This window comes from Bactrocera tryoni, unplaced genomic scaffold (genome assembly GCF_016617805.1).
Source record: "Bactrocera tryoni isolate S06 unplaced genomic scaffold, CSIRO_BtryS06_freeze2 scaffold_11, whole genome shotgun sequence".
Taxonomy (NCBI): Eukaryota; Metazoa; Arthropoda; class Insecta; order Diptera; family Tephritidae; genus Bactrocera; species Bactrocera tryoni.
The window spans coordinates 179399-196112 of record NW_024395824.1 but is presented as its reverse complement, the minus strand read 5'-3'; the positions used below and the strand labels follow the sequence as shown (position 1 = coordinate 196112).

At 37.5% G+C, this 16714-nt stretch overlaps 1 protein-coding gene across 1 annotated transcript in view; it reads right to left on the bottom strand.

Moving 5' to 3' along the window:
- Positions 1-14346, bottom strand: part of LOC120779518 — a 68712-nt gene extending 54366 nt beyond the window's left edge. The window contains exons 1-2 of the mRNA XM_040111848.1: positions 14202-14346; positions 8162-8763 (exon numbers count right to left, since the gene is read on the bottom strand). Coding sequence (XP_039967782.1) covers positions 8162-8763; positions 14202-14346 — 747 coding nt within the window. The remainder of the gene's footprint in view (positions 1-8161; positions 8764-14201) is intronic.
- Between the last annotated feature and the right edge of the window lie 2368 nt (positions 14347-16714).

Below are 16714 nucleotides of genomic sequence, written 5' to 3'. Positions count from 1 at the left end.
CTATCTATCAAGCAGTCAATACGATTTTCCATTTCTTTGGTTTTCAAAGCACATACATTTTCTGGAAGCAGCAAACTCAGTTGAAATTCGTTCAATACTTCTTTAGAAAAGCGAGTCTTCAAGTCTTCGCCGATTGTATCCAACTAAGGAATGTACACTGAGACCTTGTAGTATTCTTCACAAGTTCTTACACAGAAATTTTCGCGTTTTGTTTGTCGGCCGCAGATTATTTTCCAGATTGATAGGTTCTTTCTGAAGAATCAAACTGAATGAATGAGTTAGAGATATAATCATATTTGCACACGGCTGCGATGAGTACTGTTGCTTTTCCCGCGGTTTCCTTATTTTCCATTTATTAATTTTTGTCAGAGTTTTGACGATCAACAACAATTTTGCGGCAAATTGGATACCTGCATCGTGCCGTTAAACCCATCTTGTTTCACATAACAGGGTAAGTTGTTCGCCTTATTATTTATCGTATTTTAACAGATTTGGAAATACTCCTGCTCAGTTTGTGGGAATAATACATGAGGAATGCACCGCGACCTTTGGTCTATTGTGCCCTTTGTGGGAATAAATAACAGAGAGTTACTGCAGAATTTTTCACTTCTTTTCTTATTTCGTTGACCGCTCCGATATCTGTAAAATGTCAGAATGCTCGAGGCACGATGGTTTTAGCTGTCAGCTGTTGGCTTTTCTATGTTGGAAAACTTGGATGATAAACCGCGGAGAATATATAAATCGACAGATCACAGATGAAGCTGAATGCAGCATCTATTTCAAGTTCTATCAAGCTGCGTCGTTTTAAATTTAGCTTCTTCAGTTACAGATCTGATTGGATTTATTAACAATTTAATCTGCATACGTTGTTAAAATATGTAACTTCAGTAGTATCTTACAATTATTTGTTATATTCCAAAAGGGAGACAGTCTATATCATAGTCACTATCACTTAAAAAATAAAGCAATTGCATCTACTTTAAATATTTGGAGAAGCGAATCAAAAACCTAAGACAATTAAATTTTTCAAGCTCGTCAAATTTGTTGATAACGTTTACCTGTGGCGAACGAGTTTATCGGAAATTCTACAGTGAATTAGATTTCGATACGGAATGAATAATTAGACCCATTATCTTAGAGTGGAGGAATAAATCCAGAAATTGAGTAAAGGACATTTTTTCATCGACTATCCTAAGAGATGCGAGTGCTTATACTCGTACAACAGTAAATTACGAGAATTTGTTGATACAAGTCAGAAATAACTTTTGATATATTGAAGAAAATATCAACAAGGAACATGTCTCCAGCTATAAAGGAATCAAGGAGTGTTTGTTTTTTGTGATAGTGTATATATTATTTTGTCTTAGTGTTATTTTGGAATTTTGTTATTATGTTGGTAAATCGCAATATATCATTCTCACCGTGTTTATATTAATTATTGTGAAATTTGTAGTATTCTTTGCAGGTTCTCACGCAAAAATTTTCGAGCTCAATGCTTATTTTAAGTACTTTATCTAGATGTGTCACTTAAAATTTAGTACTTTCAGTTAAGGATCTGATTGGATTTATTAACAATTTAATCTGCATACAATGCTACACTTCGCAACTTCAATGGTATCTTAGTATTATTTATTATATTCTAAACGGGATTGATTCTGGATTATATTCCTGTTACCTCATATTTTTTAAGAGTAATACAATTACTAACAAGCCATTTACCCCTTTGGTGTTGGGCTAATTTCCCCCATTGCCCCCTCTCAATCCCCCACTGATATAGTAAAATGAAGGACTAAACTGCCTCGAAAAGCGTGCCAGGGTATTCAATTCAACTTAAAGAGAAAAGAACTGCAAACTCTTTCTCTCAGAATTTTCACCAAGAATGTCATGCCAAGCATTTCTCTAGGTCTAGTAACTTTAAACGACTAGTGTATGGAAGAAGACCTAAAGTAAAAATTACTTTTGAACAGACTCTACTTTGTCAGAATAGACTTGGTAACTAATGTTCCATACCAGAGATCAATATTCCAATACAGGTCTAATCAAAGTTTCAAAAAGAGTTTTAGTAACGCACGGATCTCTAAATTCTTTAGACCAACGTCTTACAACATCTTTTCTTTCAAAATCATGATATTAATATGAAGATTAGAATTATGTTTAGTTCCATATTAACTCCCAAATCAACAAAGTTAGTTGCTCCAGTCTATAAGTTTTTATTGCATAGGGAGAAGGCGCACAGATCTGCGGGGAAAAGCGCATCGTGTTACATTTTTTGAGATTCAATGGCAATGCATTTCTACCATACCAAGCTACCAAAATGTTTAAGTCTGTTTACAACAGACACTTCTCATCAGACCAAGTATTTTATTTGAAATGGAAACAGTATGAGTAATATAAAGATAAGAAGATACCTCCACGATGAGAACAAGAAATTATTGGAGATCATAAATGACAGTTTCTATATTTATGGAAATATACCAAGTTTAGGAGAGGAATTAAATATTCTCATCAAAGGTAAGTAGATATATTTGGCAATACTTTTGAGGAAGCATGAGGGTATCATATCTGAACCACAATTGAAAGTGGATTTTAACTTATGGTATTTAAATGGATGGAGTCATGTGTAGAAGTTCACGCAAGTGAGGAAAGTTCTCTGATCGCCATTCACTTGGGAGTGGCCAGAAACGATTCATTTACACATGGCTCAAGCAGCTCACTACTTCCGGTCTTTGACCAAGTATCCTCTGGGTAGCCTAAGAACATCCGTTCGAAGGCGAGCTAAAGTGAGAAGGCGAAACATTCCCTACAAGGGTTGTGCGCTGGGCTTGGGACCCGCCACGTAAAAAAACAATACCAATGAAAACGTTAAAACAGCCTCGGATGAGAGACCCCCCTTTTGATGACGACCATGGCAAACGGAATAAGGACTACGATTTAAGGGCATGCACCTGGAATGACGGAAGAGAAGGACGATGTGACCAAAGATGCCTTCTATGAGCGCTTGGAGCGCGCTTATGAGAGCTGCCCCCGCCACGATGTTACTTTATCGCCAGGGTGGGCAAAGAAGGTATATTTGGCACGACGAAACATCCCCAAATGGGTTGAGGCTGATTGACTTCGCCGGGGCCCGAAATATGGTTATCTGTAGTACTAGATTCCAGCATAAGAAGATTCATCAAGCTACCTGGCTGTCTCCGGATCGAAAAACTACCAACCAGATCGATCATGTTGTGATAAATGGAAGACACGTCTCCAGTGTTTTAGATGTGCGTGCGCTCCGAGGTCCTAACATCGACTCGGACCACTATCTTGTTGCAGCTAAGATTCGCACTCGCCTCTGTGCAGCAAAAAACGCACGCCAACAAACACAAGGAAGGTTCGACGTCGAGAAGCTGCAATCACAACAGACAGCCGAACGATTCTCTACTCGGCTTGCACTCCTGCTCTCTGAGAGCACTCGTCAACAACTCGGTATAAAGGGAACTGTGGGACGGCATTTCAAACTCCTTACGTACAGCTGCAACCGAAACCATTGGTTTTCGGAAAGTGCAAAAAGAACAGCTGGTACGACGAAGAGTGCCGTGTCGCAGCGGAGAGAAAACAGGCTGCCTACCTCGCAACGTTACGATCGACCACTACACGTGCGGGATGGGATAGATTACCGAGAGCTGAAGAGGGAAGCGAGACGCATTTGCAGACAGAAGAAGAAAGAGGCCGAAATGCGTGAGTACGAAGAGCTTGATAAGCTGGCCGACAGGTTTAATGCTCGAAAATTCTACGAAAAAATGCGGCGGCTTACAGAAGGTTTCAAGACCGGAGCATACTCTTGTAGGACCCCCAAAGGTGATCTAGTCACTGATGCCCAGAGCATAGTTAAACTATGGAGGAAACACTTCTCCAGCCTGCTGAATGGCAGTGAACGCACAACACCAGGAGAAGGAGAACCCGATTCCCCAATCGATGACGATGGATCAGACGTTCCATTACCCGACCATGAAGAAGTTCGAATAGCAATTGCCCGCCTCAAGAACAACAAAGCGGCAGGGGCCGACGGACTACCGGCCGAGCTATTCAAACACGGCGGCGAAGAACTAATAGGGAGCATGCATCAGCTTTTTTGTAAAATATGGTCGGACGAAAGCATGCCCAACGATTGGAATTTAAGTGTGCTATGCCCAATCCATAAAAAAGGAGACCCCACAATCTGCGCCAACCACCGTGGAATTAGCCTCCTCAACATCGCATATAAGGTTCTATCGAGCGTATTGTGTGAAAGATTAAAGCCCACCGTCAACAAACTGATTGGACCTTATCAGTGTGGCTTCAGACCTGGAAAATCAACAACCGACCAGATATTCACCATGCGCCAAATCTTGGAAAAGACCCGTGAAAGGAGAATCGACACACACCACCTCTTCGTCGATTTCAAAGCTGCTTTCGACAGCACGAAAAGGAGCTGCCTTTATGCCGCGATGTCTGAATTTGGTATCCCCGCAAAACTAATACGGCTGTGTAAACTGACGTTGAACAACACGAAAAGCTCCGTCAGGATCGGGAAGGACCTCTCCGAGCCGTTCGATACCAAACGAGGTTTCAGACAAGGCGACTCCCTATCGTGCGACTTCTTCAACCTGCTCCTGGAGAAAATAGTTCGGGCTGCAGAACTAAACAGAGAAGGTACCATCTTCTATAAGAGTGTACAGCTGTTGGCGTATGCCGACGATATTGATATCATCGGCCTCAACACCCGCGCCGTTAGTTCTGCTTTCTCTAGGCTGGACAAGGAAGCACAGAAGATGGGTCTGGTAGTGAACGAGGGCAAAACGAAATATCTCCTGTCATCAAATCAAACAGTCGTCGCACTCGCGACTTGGCTCTCACGTCACTGTTGACAGTCATAACTTTGAAGTTGTAGATAATTTCGTCTATTTAGGAACCAGCATTAACACCACTAATAATGTCAGCCTGGAAATCCAACGCAGGATTGCTCTTGCCAACAGGTGCTACTTCCGGACTGAGTAGGCAATTGAAAAGTAAAGTCCTCTCTCGACGAACAAAAGCAAAACTCTATAAGTCGCTCATAATTCCCGTCCTGCTATATGGTGCAGAGGCTTGGGCGATGACAGCAACCGATGAGTCGACGTTACGAGTTTTCGAGAGAAAAATTCTGCGAAAAGATTTATGGTCCTTTGCGCATTGGCCACGGCGAATATCGCATCCGATGGAACGATGAGCTGTACGAGATATATGACGACACTGACATAGTTCAGCGAATTAAAAGACAGCGGCTACGCTGGCTAGGTCATGTTGTCCGGATGGATGAAAACACTCCAGCTCTGAAAGTATTCGACGCAGTACCCGCCGGGGGAAGACGAGGAAGAGGAAGACCTCCACTCCGTTGGAAGGACCAAGTGGAGAAGGACCTGGCTTCGCTTGGAATAACGACTGGCGCGCTGTTGTTAACTCGGCTATAATCGCGTAAGCGGTGTCTACGCCAATTAAGAAGAAGAAGATTTAAATGAAATAAATAGTTGGAGAGTTAATTGAATTGTTCGGACAGAACACGTTCTAATAGGAAGCACTTTGAGGAGAATTAGAACTTTTCAAATAATAATTAAATTATTTTATTAGTGACATAGTTTTTCAATAAGGTATTACGAAAGTAGAATTATGGAGACGGCAAACGACGCCATATTTTTTCCCGCTCTTTTGACATTTCTATTCAGTAAGGTTTGCCATTTCATCATGGAAAGGTATATGATCAAACAACCAGTCGAAATTATTAAAATTTGCTACCGAAATTTGTAGTCAGGCTGGTGGCCAAAGAGAAATGAAGTTCCATGCATAATGGCTTTTGTAGCGCTCTTCTTGAAAAACACTACAGAAGTATGAGTTAAGTCTTCTGTTGTAGATATTATTTATTTCTATGTATCGAAAGAGAGGTTCTCTTGACATATACATATATTGTATTTATGCATATACCCATGTATACATAAATATAGTATATATGTACGAATATACTTGTATACTTTCAAGTTTACCATTTCACGCATTTAAGTAATTCCGTTAGCATGTATTTGGATAAAAGTACATATACATATGTCTTAAATACTACCACACTTATAGACATATGCAAATGAATGTATTTTTGTGAATATTACATCCAAATATGAAGTCGTAAAATTTATAGTTGAAGCATTTAAGGCCTTATTAGTAAAATAATTGGCATTAACAATTATTCATAAAAGTACATACAATATGTATAAGTATTCCCTCACTTATATGGTAGACATACATATATTTAATTTTGTGAACTTTACATCCGGATATGAAGACGTAAAATTTATAGTTAAAACATTTAAGACCTTATTAGTAAAAAAATTGTGACACTAATAAATATTAAATCGAATTCTTCGGCATTGTGTGGGACATCAACGACAAAAAGGATTGAGGAAATAAGCAATAGCACAGAAATTAATTCTGATCATGCGTTTCTATGAACGTACATTATTTCATGAACATGTCGGCAGAGTTACAACAGTGAAACCCATACGTTTACGAAAATGTATGCAAAATGCCGTTTGGAATATATTATTGGTATGCTCTTGCAACATGTTGCACAGTATAATATTTTCATTTATTTGCAGATTTTATGGTAAACTATGAAAATACGAAAAAGGGGGATATGTGTTATGTTTAATACTACTAAATGTGCGGCTGTGTAACGAGAAAACTCTAGGCATTAAATTCAACTAAAGTTAGTTCCGCTGATTTACATGTAAATTGGTATGAAAATGAGATAAGTGCGCATGACTTTTAGGTAAAATCTTATTCCGCAGCAACTATTAGGTACTAATTATGTACAACCGTTGAAATGGCACCAATTTAGTTTTCATCAAATTCTTTCTTTTAAAAATCAACATTAAACAAACTAACCATTACTGAAGATGTCCTATTATAAACTTAAGGTGTGGCATCCCTCACTCAGTACATTTATTATACATTAAGAATTTTTTCTTTCATTCACAAAAACGCTTGTTTTAAACATCTAAAACCAATGCAAGCGATAACGATATTGAAGTAACTTGATACATGTCTTTCTGCCCTATGAGAATTTTGGTATTCCCAATTTGCCACTGTCATGCAAAAAACTCTAAAGTGCTATATCTTTGCCAGAAATAAAGAAAGAAAACTTAAGGAGGAAAGGGCAACCTATCATACAAAGGCTATTTAGAAAACTACCAAAAGTTCGTTAAGTCGAAATCCGGATGACTGTCTGAGATATCTTAATGAAACTTGATATACCGGTTCCTTAGTACAAAGAAAAATTCGAGTTCGTAGATGAGCGTAATCAGACTACTGCGACGCCCACAAATCGCCATTAACCGAAATCACTTAAAGTGCCATAACTTAGGACTAAATTAAGATATAAAACTGTACTTTGGTATAGGGGATCGTAGTATCAAGGGGCTCTTGTGGGTAAAAATTTTTGAAAAAGGGGGGTGGCTCCGCCCCATAATATGTTTAATGCGCTTATCTCCTAAACCACTAAAGCTACAAATTCGCCAATCACGAATATACCAAGACCTCCTACCAAAAGTGCGCCCCGTTCATTTCTCATATAACGATACTGTTCAAAACTACTGATAGCGCGATAAATCAATAACTAAATACGCCAGAGACCTTAAATTTTACCATCTAAATGGTATGAAAGAGCTTTATAGGAGCCGGTGTAAAAATTGGACGATGGGCGTGGCACGGCTCACTTTTTGGTGAAATACCATATCTCGGAACCCGATTAACCGATTTCGATAAAATTTAGTACGTAGCATTCTTTTAACCTTGACCTAACCCCATATAACCATTACCAGGATTTTCGAACATCCGGCTGATTTTGTATAAAGACTACGTATAATGATTTTGGTTTTTCTAACAAATCTTATGCCGAATATATATGTAGATCAGTGTATAGGTTATATATGCTGTATGTATATATAAAATTGCTTAGATTCCGATCCTCTGGTTGACGTTTTACAAGGTAAGGTATTTCCCTGGCTCTGACGTCCTAATATGAATTTATTTTTGTTTGCTAGAGGCAACATGATTTTCTTCATGACAAAGATATTTAGGGAAATATTCATAAATAAAGCAAAATAATACTTACATTTTTGTATACCTCAACAAAGCGGTTTTTTGGTGGCCTTCCACGTTTGCGATTGAAAAACCCATCTATGGACGTAATTTGAATAGGGCGCTTTTCCATAGGCATAGTTAAAGGTATGGTAGAGTCTATATCACCCAGATCAATGTCATTGCAATGATTGCATTTCTGCAGAGCAGTAGCGTCGAAGCTCAGCTTTGGTGCCTCAGATGCATTCTCATTTAATGAGTTATCATAGCTATTAGCAGACTGTACATCGTGTTGTTGTATAGGGAATTTTTCCGAATTAGCTCTATCGATTTCAGAAAAGATACTCCTACTTTTCGCTCTTCCATTCGCAATAGACGGCGTCAAGCTGTATGTTTCACTTGTCGTGGTTGACGTGTATAACAGTTTCGCTGCTAGCCTTCTGTATCGGATATAGAGATTGTGTTGATCTTGTTGTTGCCGGATGAAAAGTTTGTTATTGCTTTGGGTAGATTCTCTCACGGTCCGCGGAAATTTTTTTTTATCATTAGCATCGATTTCAGAAAATAGAGGTGGGGAAGGTTTGTCAAGTTTCTTCTGGCTTCGGGCAGATTTTGGGAATTTTTGGTAATTTTTTGCTGAATTAGTATGAAATATTGAATTTTAAGTAAGATATTTGAAAGTTTATGAAAGTTGCTACTATACACATACATACATATACTACATATATTTCACGTAACATAATAGCTAAAATATACATATGTGTCAAACATTAGCAAATGGGGTCTCAATACCATAGGGCCTTGCTAACTCGTTAGTCGTTATTCGGTAGTTGTTTACATACATTTTGTTTGTTTTGAAAAATTAACAGATTATCGTTCTACCGAGAAATGAACTATCAATATGCAAGCTTGATAATTTTTTCGTTACTCGGTAATATCACATCAGCTGTTTGTTTGTTGTTCGTTGCATTATAAATTTTTATCGGAAAATTAAATTCGGTGTTCGTTGTCTTTTAAATTTTAACCGGGAAAATAAATTTGGTGCTAGCTTCGTGATTTCACAAAAAATTTTGCAAAAGTAAGTATTTCTCAACAAATCTTTATTTCTTATTTCATTAGATACTTATTTTCAGTGGAACCTCAAAGGAAAATTCGCAGGAGGACAAGGCCTCAAAAAAATGGAGTGAGGAGAAAAACCATTTGCTGTTAGAATATTTGCTAAAAAATGTGGAAATTGAGGTAGTTCTTTATGCAATAAGCTTTAACTTTACACTTTAATACGTTTTTTTTATAGAAACCAAACTCCCAGATGTACTACCAAAAATTAATTGAAAGAACCAATAGTGATGCGACTACGGACATGATGCACTGTAAGATCCGGTATTGGAAGCAGATTTATAATGTATAGCTGAGGAGTGGCGCAAATCGACAGGTGTTGAAATAGACGTTGGCGATGAAGTTTCCACGATAAAAGGTAGTTGCGACCTTAATGTTAAGTGAAACTTTCTGTTTTTTTTTTTAAATTTCATGTTCTTTCAGAAAAACTTTCACCGATGTGTCAAAATTATGAACGATTCTCGGTTCTATTTGGAGGAAAATCCGAAGCCAATTGTGTTATAGAGACGTACAATCATCTGCGGAATTTTAAATGCCATTGTTGTGTTTCATAATTTTTAAGAATGTACAAATGTATCTAAATGTGATATCTGGAAGTGATACATATTTTTTATATGTAAATAACCGGAATGAAAAATTAATTTTTAATTTAATTAAACTGTATTTGGAAACATAAGATAATATAACGATTATCTTTTTAATTCAAAACTATTCGAGATCGTTTCTTCCACTTCTTCATAAATGTCTACATGTGTACTCTCTTCGAAATTCTTATTTTCACTGCTATAATACAAGTAGTTTATTGTGAAGAATACAGCATACTATTATTCATTTGTTACAGTATTTCTGGCTACTTGTATTTCGAATTCGAATCCTGAGCTCTTTTAGACTACAAAATTGCCCTTTTAATAAGCCGAAACAGTGTTCAATTCTTACGCGATATTTGCTATGCTGTTTGTTGAATTTCTTGAGAGTTGCTTCTTTAAGGCGTAATAATAATGTTACTGAATGGGTAAGCAGAGTCTCCAGCAATCCATTCCTGTCCTGAAAAGAATCTTGGCTGATATTTGTTTAGTGAACAGTTTTTGAACATTTTGACATCGTGAGAAGAGCCACTGCAACCAACGACATCATCGCGAATTTTGAGCTTGTAGTCGCAAACCATCTGATCGTTAATTGCATATTTGTACATATATGATTTATGGAAAAGAACACTTCATGATTTTTTATTGGGGATTCGGTGAGTTTTACTTCAATGCCATCCACGTAACCTACACAAAATGGCAGTTTATTGAACGTTTGCTCAGTATTATTTGAACAATATATATACGAGTATAAATGGAGTTGTTTTAAAAATGCCTTGAATAATCTGCGAGTAATATTGGTTAACATTCCTCCGTCATCAATCCCAAAAGCTGAGGAAATTTTTCGTATAGATTCATTTTCTCCAGAAGAGCCTATATAGAAGGACAGCTAGCTGCACATATATACTACTCGTATATATCAATTTCAGCCTCAAATACTGAATTGTAGTCATTAAGTTTTAAGCAACCTTCTGCGTATGGAATGCTACAGAAAAAGCCCGAATTCTTTCCTGTTTCATCCTTTTATCAGTCGGTGAATATGTAGATCTTACCTTTGGACCAGCCGATTGCTCCATTACTTTTTATAAGGAAATGAAAAAGGTGTATTTAATTCTTCAAAAGCCTACTTTTCTCGGTGGAATTCCATTTTATCCTAAGTTCTTTAACAAGGTCAAGTATGATACCATGCCCGTAGTGACCCGAGTCTGGCTCTAATGGCCTATAATCATGAGCAGTAAGCATTGCATCATACTTCACTTGAAAATATATTGGCCAGATATCGAGAATAACCTCCAAAGCCTTTTGTTAGTGTAGTTCTCTTCGCCCGTAATCTCCAGAAAACAGGCCCGTTGCACCTGTTTCAAGGGCTTAATGTGGCACTTTTTCGAGAAAGTCATCCATCTCGCCAGCGAACCGTATATTATTACGGGGCGAATGACACTATTTTTTCTATAAACCAGGATAGACGATTAAGATTCCTCCCTGACCCATAACAAGGGATAAAAGATTCATGGTGCCTCAAGTGATTTGGTGAGCAATTTTTATACTTTCACCATCCTAACTGGCTTGTCCATTGTTTCACATATTATATCACTTAACCAGGCCTGAAAGGTCTGGTAAGTAAGAACCATGTAATAAGTTAGTCTTAAGAGTAAAGGTAAAAAAAATCGCTCGTAACGTGTATGTTGTAAGACGTAAATATTCGAAAACACTCATCGCATGAGTGTATGTTTTCAAATACAGTTGCGAAAATTTTGCATTCCATTTTGAAATATGTTTTACGCCATACTTGTAGATTTTTTTCACAACTATAGTAAAATGTTAATGCATGCCACACAGCCTAAATGTTATGTTTTGTCTATTTCGAACTAAAAGAAGTGCGGTATATCTCTCAGAAATATACAATTGACAGCCGGAAGAAACGTGAAAAATATCTAGGCTTATTATGCATTCTAATTTTAAAGAAAGTTGTGTTTAGTTTGTTTGACCCCAGTGTATAAAATCATTCAACTAGTATATTCTGACGAAATATGTTTATGAATGTAAATGAATTGGTAATATTCATAAAATGTTTTTTGCAAAATTGAATTTTACTTCATTTTACACAAATAAAATATATATGTATGTAGTGAGACAATAGGCGTGTTTTATTTGACCAGGACGTTAAGCTATTATCTTACTTTGTATCTAAGACTTTTCCAAAACCTATCTTAGCTTGTGTGTTGAACTAGAGCCAGTTTTTTTTTTTTTATTTACAATAGTTCAATTTTTGCAAAAAAAGTAGTAGTCATTAACAATAAATCTTATTTTGACAGACAGACGAAACTGTAAGTAAACCAGAATTACGTCTTTTTGTAGGCGGGTATTGAGTAAAAATTTACACAAATATGAACAATTGTTTTAATATTTTTCTATTATAGACCTGTACGAATGGACGAAAACACTCCAGTTCTGAAGGCATTCGACGCCGGGGAAAGCAGAGGAAGAGGAAGATCTCCACTCCGTTGGAGGAACCAGATGGAGATGAACCTGGCTTCTCTCGGAATATCCAATTGGCGCCACGTAGCGAAAAGAAGAAACGACTTGCGTGCTGTTGTTAACTCGGCTATAATCGCGTAAGCGGTGTCTACGCCAGTAAAGAAGAAAAAGAATTCGGTGTAGGATTCGTGATGGGAGAGAAACTCCGTCGCCGAGTGCTGTCATTTACCCGTTGGATGAACGTCTAGCCACAATCCGCATCAAAGCGAAGCTCTTCAACTTATCGCTGATTTGCCTTCTATGAGGACACCCAAAAGAGCTGCCCGCCACGATGAGAGTACTCGTCAACAACTCGGTATAAGGAAAGTGTGATACGGCAATTCAAGCTCCTTACGGACAGCTGCAACTGAAACCATTAGTTTCCGGAAAAAGCAAAGGAACAGCTAGTACCAAAACACTTTCGGGATGGGATAGATCGAGAATGCATTTGAAGACAGGAAAAGAGAGAGGCCGAAATGTGTGAGTATGAAGAGCTTGACAAGGTGGCTGACAGGGTTAATGCTCAAAAATGCGGCGACTTACAGAAGGTTTCAAGACCGGAGCATATTCTTGTAGAACCCCCAGAGGTGATCTAGTAACCGGTACACAGAGTATACTAAAGTTAAGAAGGGTACACTTCTCCAGCCTGCTGACGGCGGTGAAAGCATAACACCAGGAGATGGCGAAACCGACTCTCCAGTTGATGACGAAGGAGCAGACGTTCCATTGCCAGACCATGAAGAAGTTCGAATGGCTATTACCATTCTGAAGAACAACAAAGCAGCGGGGGCCGATGGACTGCCCTGCCCAACGATTTGAATTTAAGTGTGCTCTGCCCAGTCCATATAAAGGAATACCCCACAATTTGGGCCAACTACAGTGGAATAAGCCTCCTCAATATCGCATAAAAAGTTCAATCGAGCGTATTGTGTAAAAGATTAAAGCCCACTGTCAACAAACTGATTGAACCTTATCAGTGTGGCTCTAGAGTTGGAAATTCAACAACTGATCAGATATTCACCATGCCCCAAATCTTGGAAAAGACCCGTGTAAGGAGAATCGACACGCACCACTTCTTCGTCGATTTCAAAGCTGCTTTTGACAGCACGAAAAAGAGCTGTCTTTATTCCGCGATGTCTGAATTTGGTATGCCTCAAACCTTATACGGGTGTGTAAACTGACGTTGAACAATACCAAAAGTTCCGTCATAATCGGAAAGGACCTCTCCGATTCGTTCGATACCAAACTAGGTTCAGACAAGGCGACTCCCTATATATCATGCGACTCCTTCAATCTGATTCTGGAGAAAATAATTCGAGCTACAGAGCTTAATCGAGCAGGTGCAATCTTCTATAAGAGTGTACAGCTCCTGGCATATGCCGATGATATTGATATCATTGGCTTCAACACCCGCGCCGTTAGTTCTGCTTTCTCCAGACTGGACAAGGAAGCAAAGCAAATAGGTCTGGCAGTGAACGAAGGCTAGACGAAGTATCTCCGAACAAACAGTCGTCGTACTCGCGACATGGCTCCCAAGTCACTGTTGACAGACGTAACTTCGAAGTTGCAGATCAATTCGTCTTTCTTGGAACCAGCAACAACAATGTCAGCATCGAAATCCAACGCAGAATATCTCTTGCCAACAGGAGCTACTTTGGACTGTGTAGACAATTGAGAAGTAAAGTCTTCTCGCGACGAACAAAAACAAAACTCTATGAGTCACTCATTATTCCCTTCCTGCTATTTGGTGCAGAGTCATGGACGAAGACAGTGTGTTTTATGTGTCAACGATTTAGCTTATAACGGTCAAATAAAACACTTAGCATTGTACAATTAGCATGTTTATTAATTACATACCTAAATATTTGTTGTTGCAACAATCAAAATTGCAGTTTTTGTGTTCTTTGCAGCGGAAATGTTGCATCTCCTCGCTGGAATATTTTCGATGATCTCTATCATCCTGATCAATGTCCGCCCTCAACAGATGTTTTAGCGAATCCATATATAAAACTGTAGGGCTGTAATGCATACCAATAAATTTATAAGTAGGTACGTGTGTATAGTAAGTTCATATTAATAGCAGTTGTCGTGGTAATATGAGTTAGTGCAGAATTTTGATCTATTATCAAACCCGAAAATGTGTTAGCATAAAATAACGATGTACTATATAATATAAATACTAAATTGGGTGTAGTAAAAGTAACCGAGGGAAAAGTCGTTTAATTAGGTATCCAAATATTAACACTAACGAAATTTAGGAAGAGTAAAGTCACAAAATGTGTCTCAGAACAATTAGAATACATTCATTAGACCTCAAGTTATATGTCAGAACCCCACATAACTTTGTCACCTTTAACTATGTAGCACTAGAAAAACATATCTCGGTGTACAAATATCGATGTAAAGTAGTCAAAGTCGAAATGGTTTGAATTGTTCTCATAAGTTGTCTCAGTGTACTGTTTTCACCGAAAATGATGTAGGATATAAAGTACTGGTTTCGCTCTGCTTGTCGTACATATCCTGTACATAGAATGTAAAACATAATGGACCAGCTCAAATATATCCAACTAATAGAATACGAGTATAAGAAAATTATGTGTAATTCCTTCTTAAGCCGAAAGCACACCGTCAGTTTCTATTAATAATATTAGGTCCAAATATTAAAATCGAAAAAACCTCTAATTTCCAATCAAAAATTCTCACTCCAAAATATGTTTTTAGTAGACTTTAGGTTTGTTGAAATTTTATCAGAAAGACCTACTAAACGATTTACAGCTGGATTTTTATTGCACCTATGTACAGGTAACTAAATATTTACTTTTCACACGCTCCGTATAAAAATGTTATTTCCTCATATGTGCAACTGTTATTTCTAATAACACAAAGGAATTAAGATGACTAAAATTAATCAGATTTATTCCTTAATATTTTATGATGCCGTACATTGACTTTATTGAGCGCGGTATTTATGGACTTGATATGGTCTTATGCTTTTATTCCAGTCGCGATTTTTGAGAAATGCAATGGCTTACAGATATTGGATACATTACTCAATACAATGTTCAACTCGCAGTATATCCTCGAATACAACTAAAATATCAATCACTGCCATTTTCATGTCTGAATTTTCAAACTGAAAAAATTTTTAAATTCTATAAAAATCAGTTGAACTTTAACAAATAAACTGAGTTCTGAAATAAATAGTAACTTTTAATGCTTTATTAATGAATATCCCTTATTTATATTTAATTATCTACGATAAAAATGGTACTTAAGCTTTTTAGATATAATATTTTTGGGAAGAATGTTTTTAACTCTTTCATATTTCAAACTGTAATTTTTTCACATGACATGTAAATTTCTGCGTTTCTCTTACTTGAAGGCTTCGGGGTCTGCGAGTGTGCCTTCAGTTTTCTCTATTCTGGATATTTTTGTTATTGATACCAATGTTGCATTACTCCTGCTCAGCATTGGATAAACTGGAGAGCCAACATCCCCGGTGGTCGACGTGTTCGAAGCCTCTTTTGTTTTACAAATCACTCCTATTTGACAGCTGCTGCAATGCAAATAGGATTCTTTACGAGAGCATTGCATATGCTTTAACAATTCTCCACGACTAAATATCGCGCGATCATCAAAAGTGTGGCAAATCGCGGCGAGGCAATGAAAGTGGGAACGCGTTTCCGCTGTTAAGCGGCAAAAGGCGATCTACCGCGATATGAATTGTATTTGACTACCTTCGGGCCGTATAAGCCAACTGGAGTAAAAATTAAGGTTTTAAATGAAATTCGAAAATGGTTTCAAAAACATACTATTCAATGGAGCACATAGATATATGTATACTTATTTCCCTAACTTATAACATGTACATATTGAATTTTCAGAGAATAATGCGACCGCACAATGAAAATTGAGACTCTTTAAAAAAATAACGATTAAGGAAGGGCTAAGTTCGGCTACAACCGAACATTTTATACTTTTGCAACTATTATACTATTAACATGCCACGTACTAATAAAATGTTCCCTGTTTCATTAAGGTACCTCAACTAACATCACCAATCAGAATCAATCAAAAAAGATATACTGTTATTAGTAAAAACCGCTCTCTCGTTTTCATTGAGATAACTTACATGTTGACAAGTATATGCAGTATAAAGTCACCCGGAAATTCGAAAATCTTTGTATTAAGTATATGGGAGCTAAGGTAAGTATTGACCCTATACAAACCATTTTTAATACACAGACATACCGTTGTCAGGTAAGGATTATCCTTGAATTTCCAATATACATATATCTTACACATGGACTGATATTTTGGGTAAGAACTGTTTTGGTTGGATTTGGACAATTTTTGGTCATAAGGTGGTC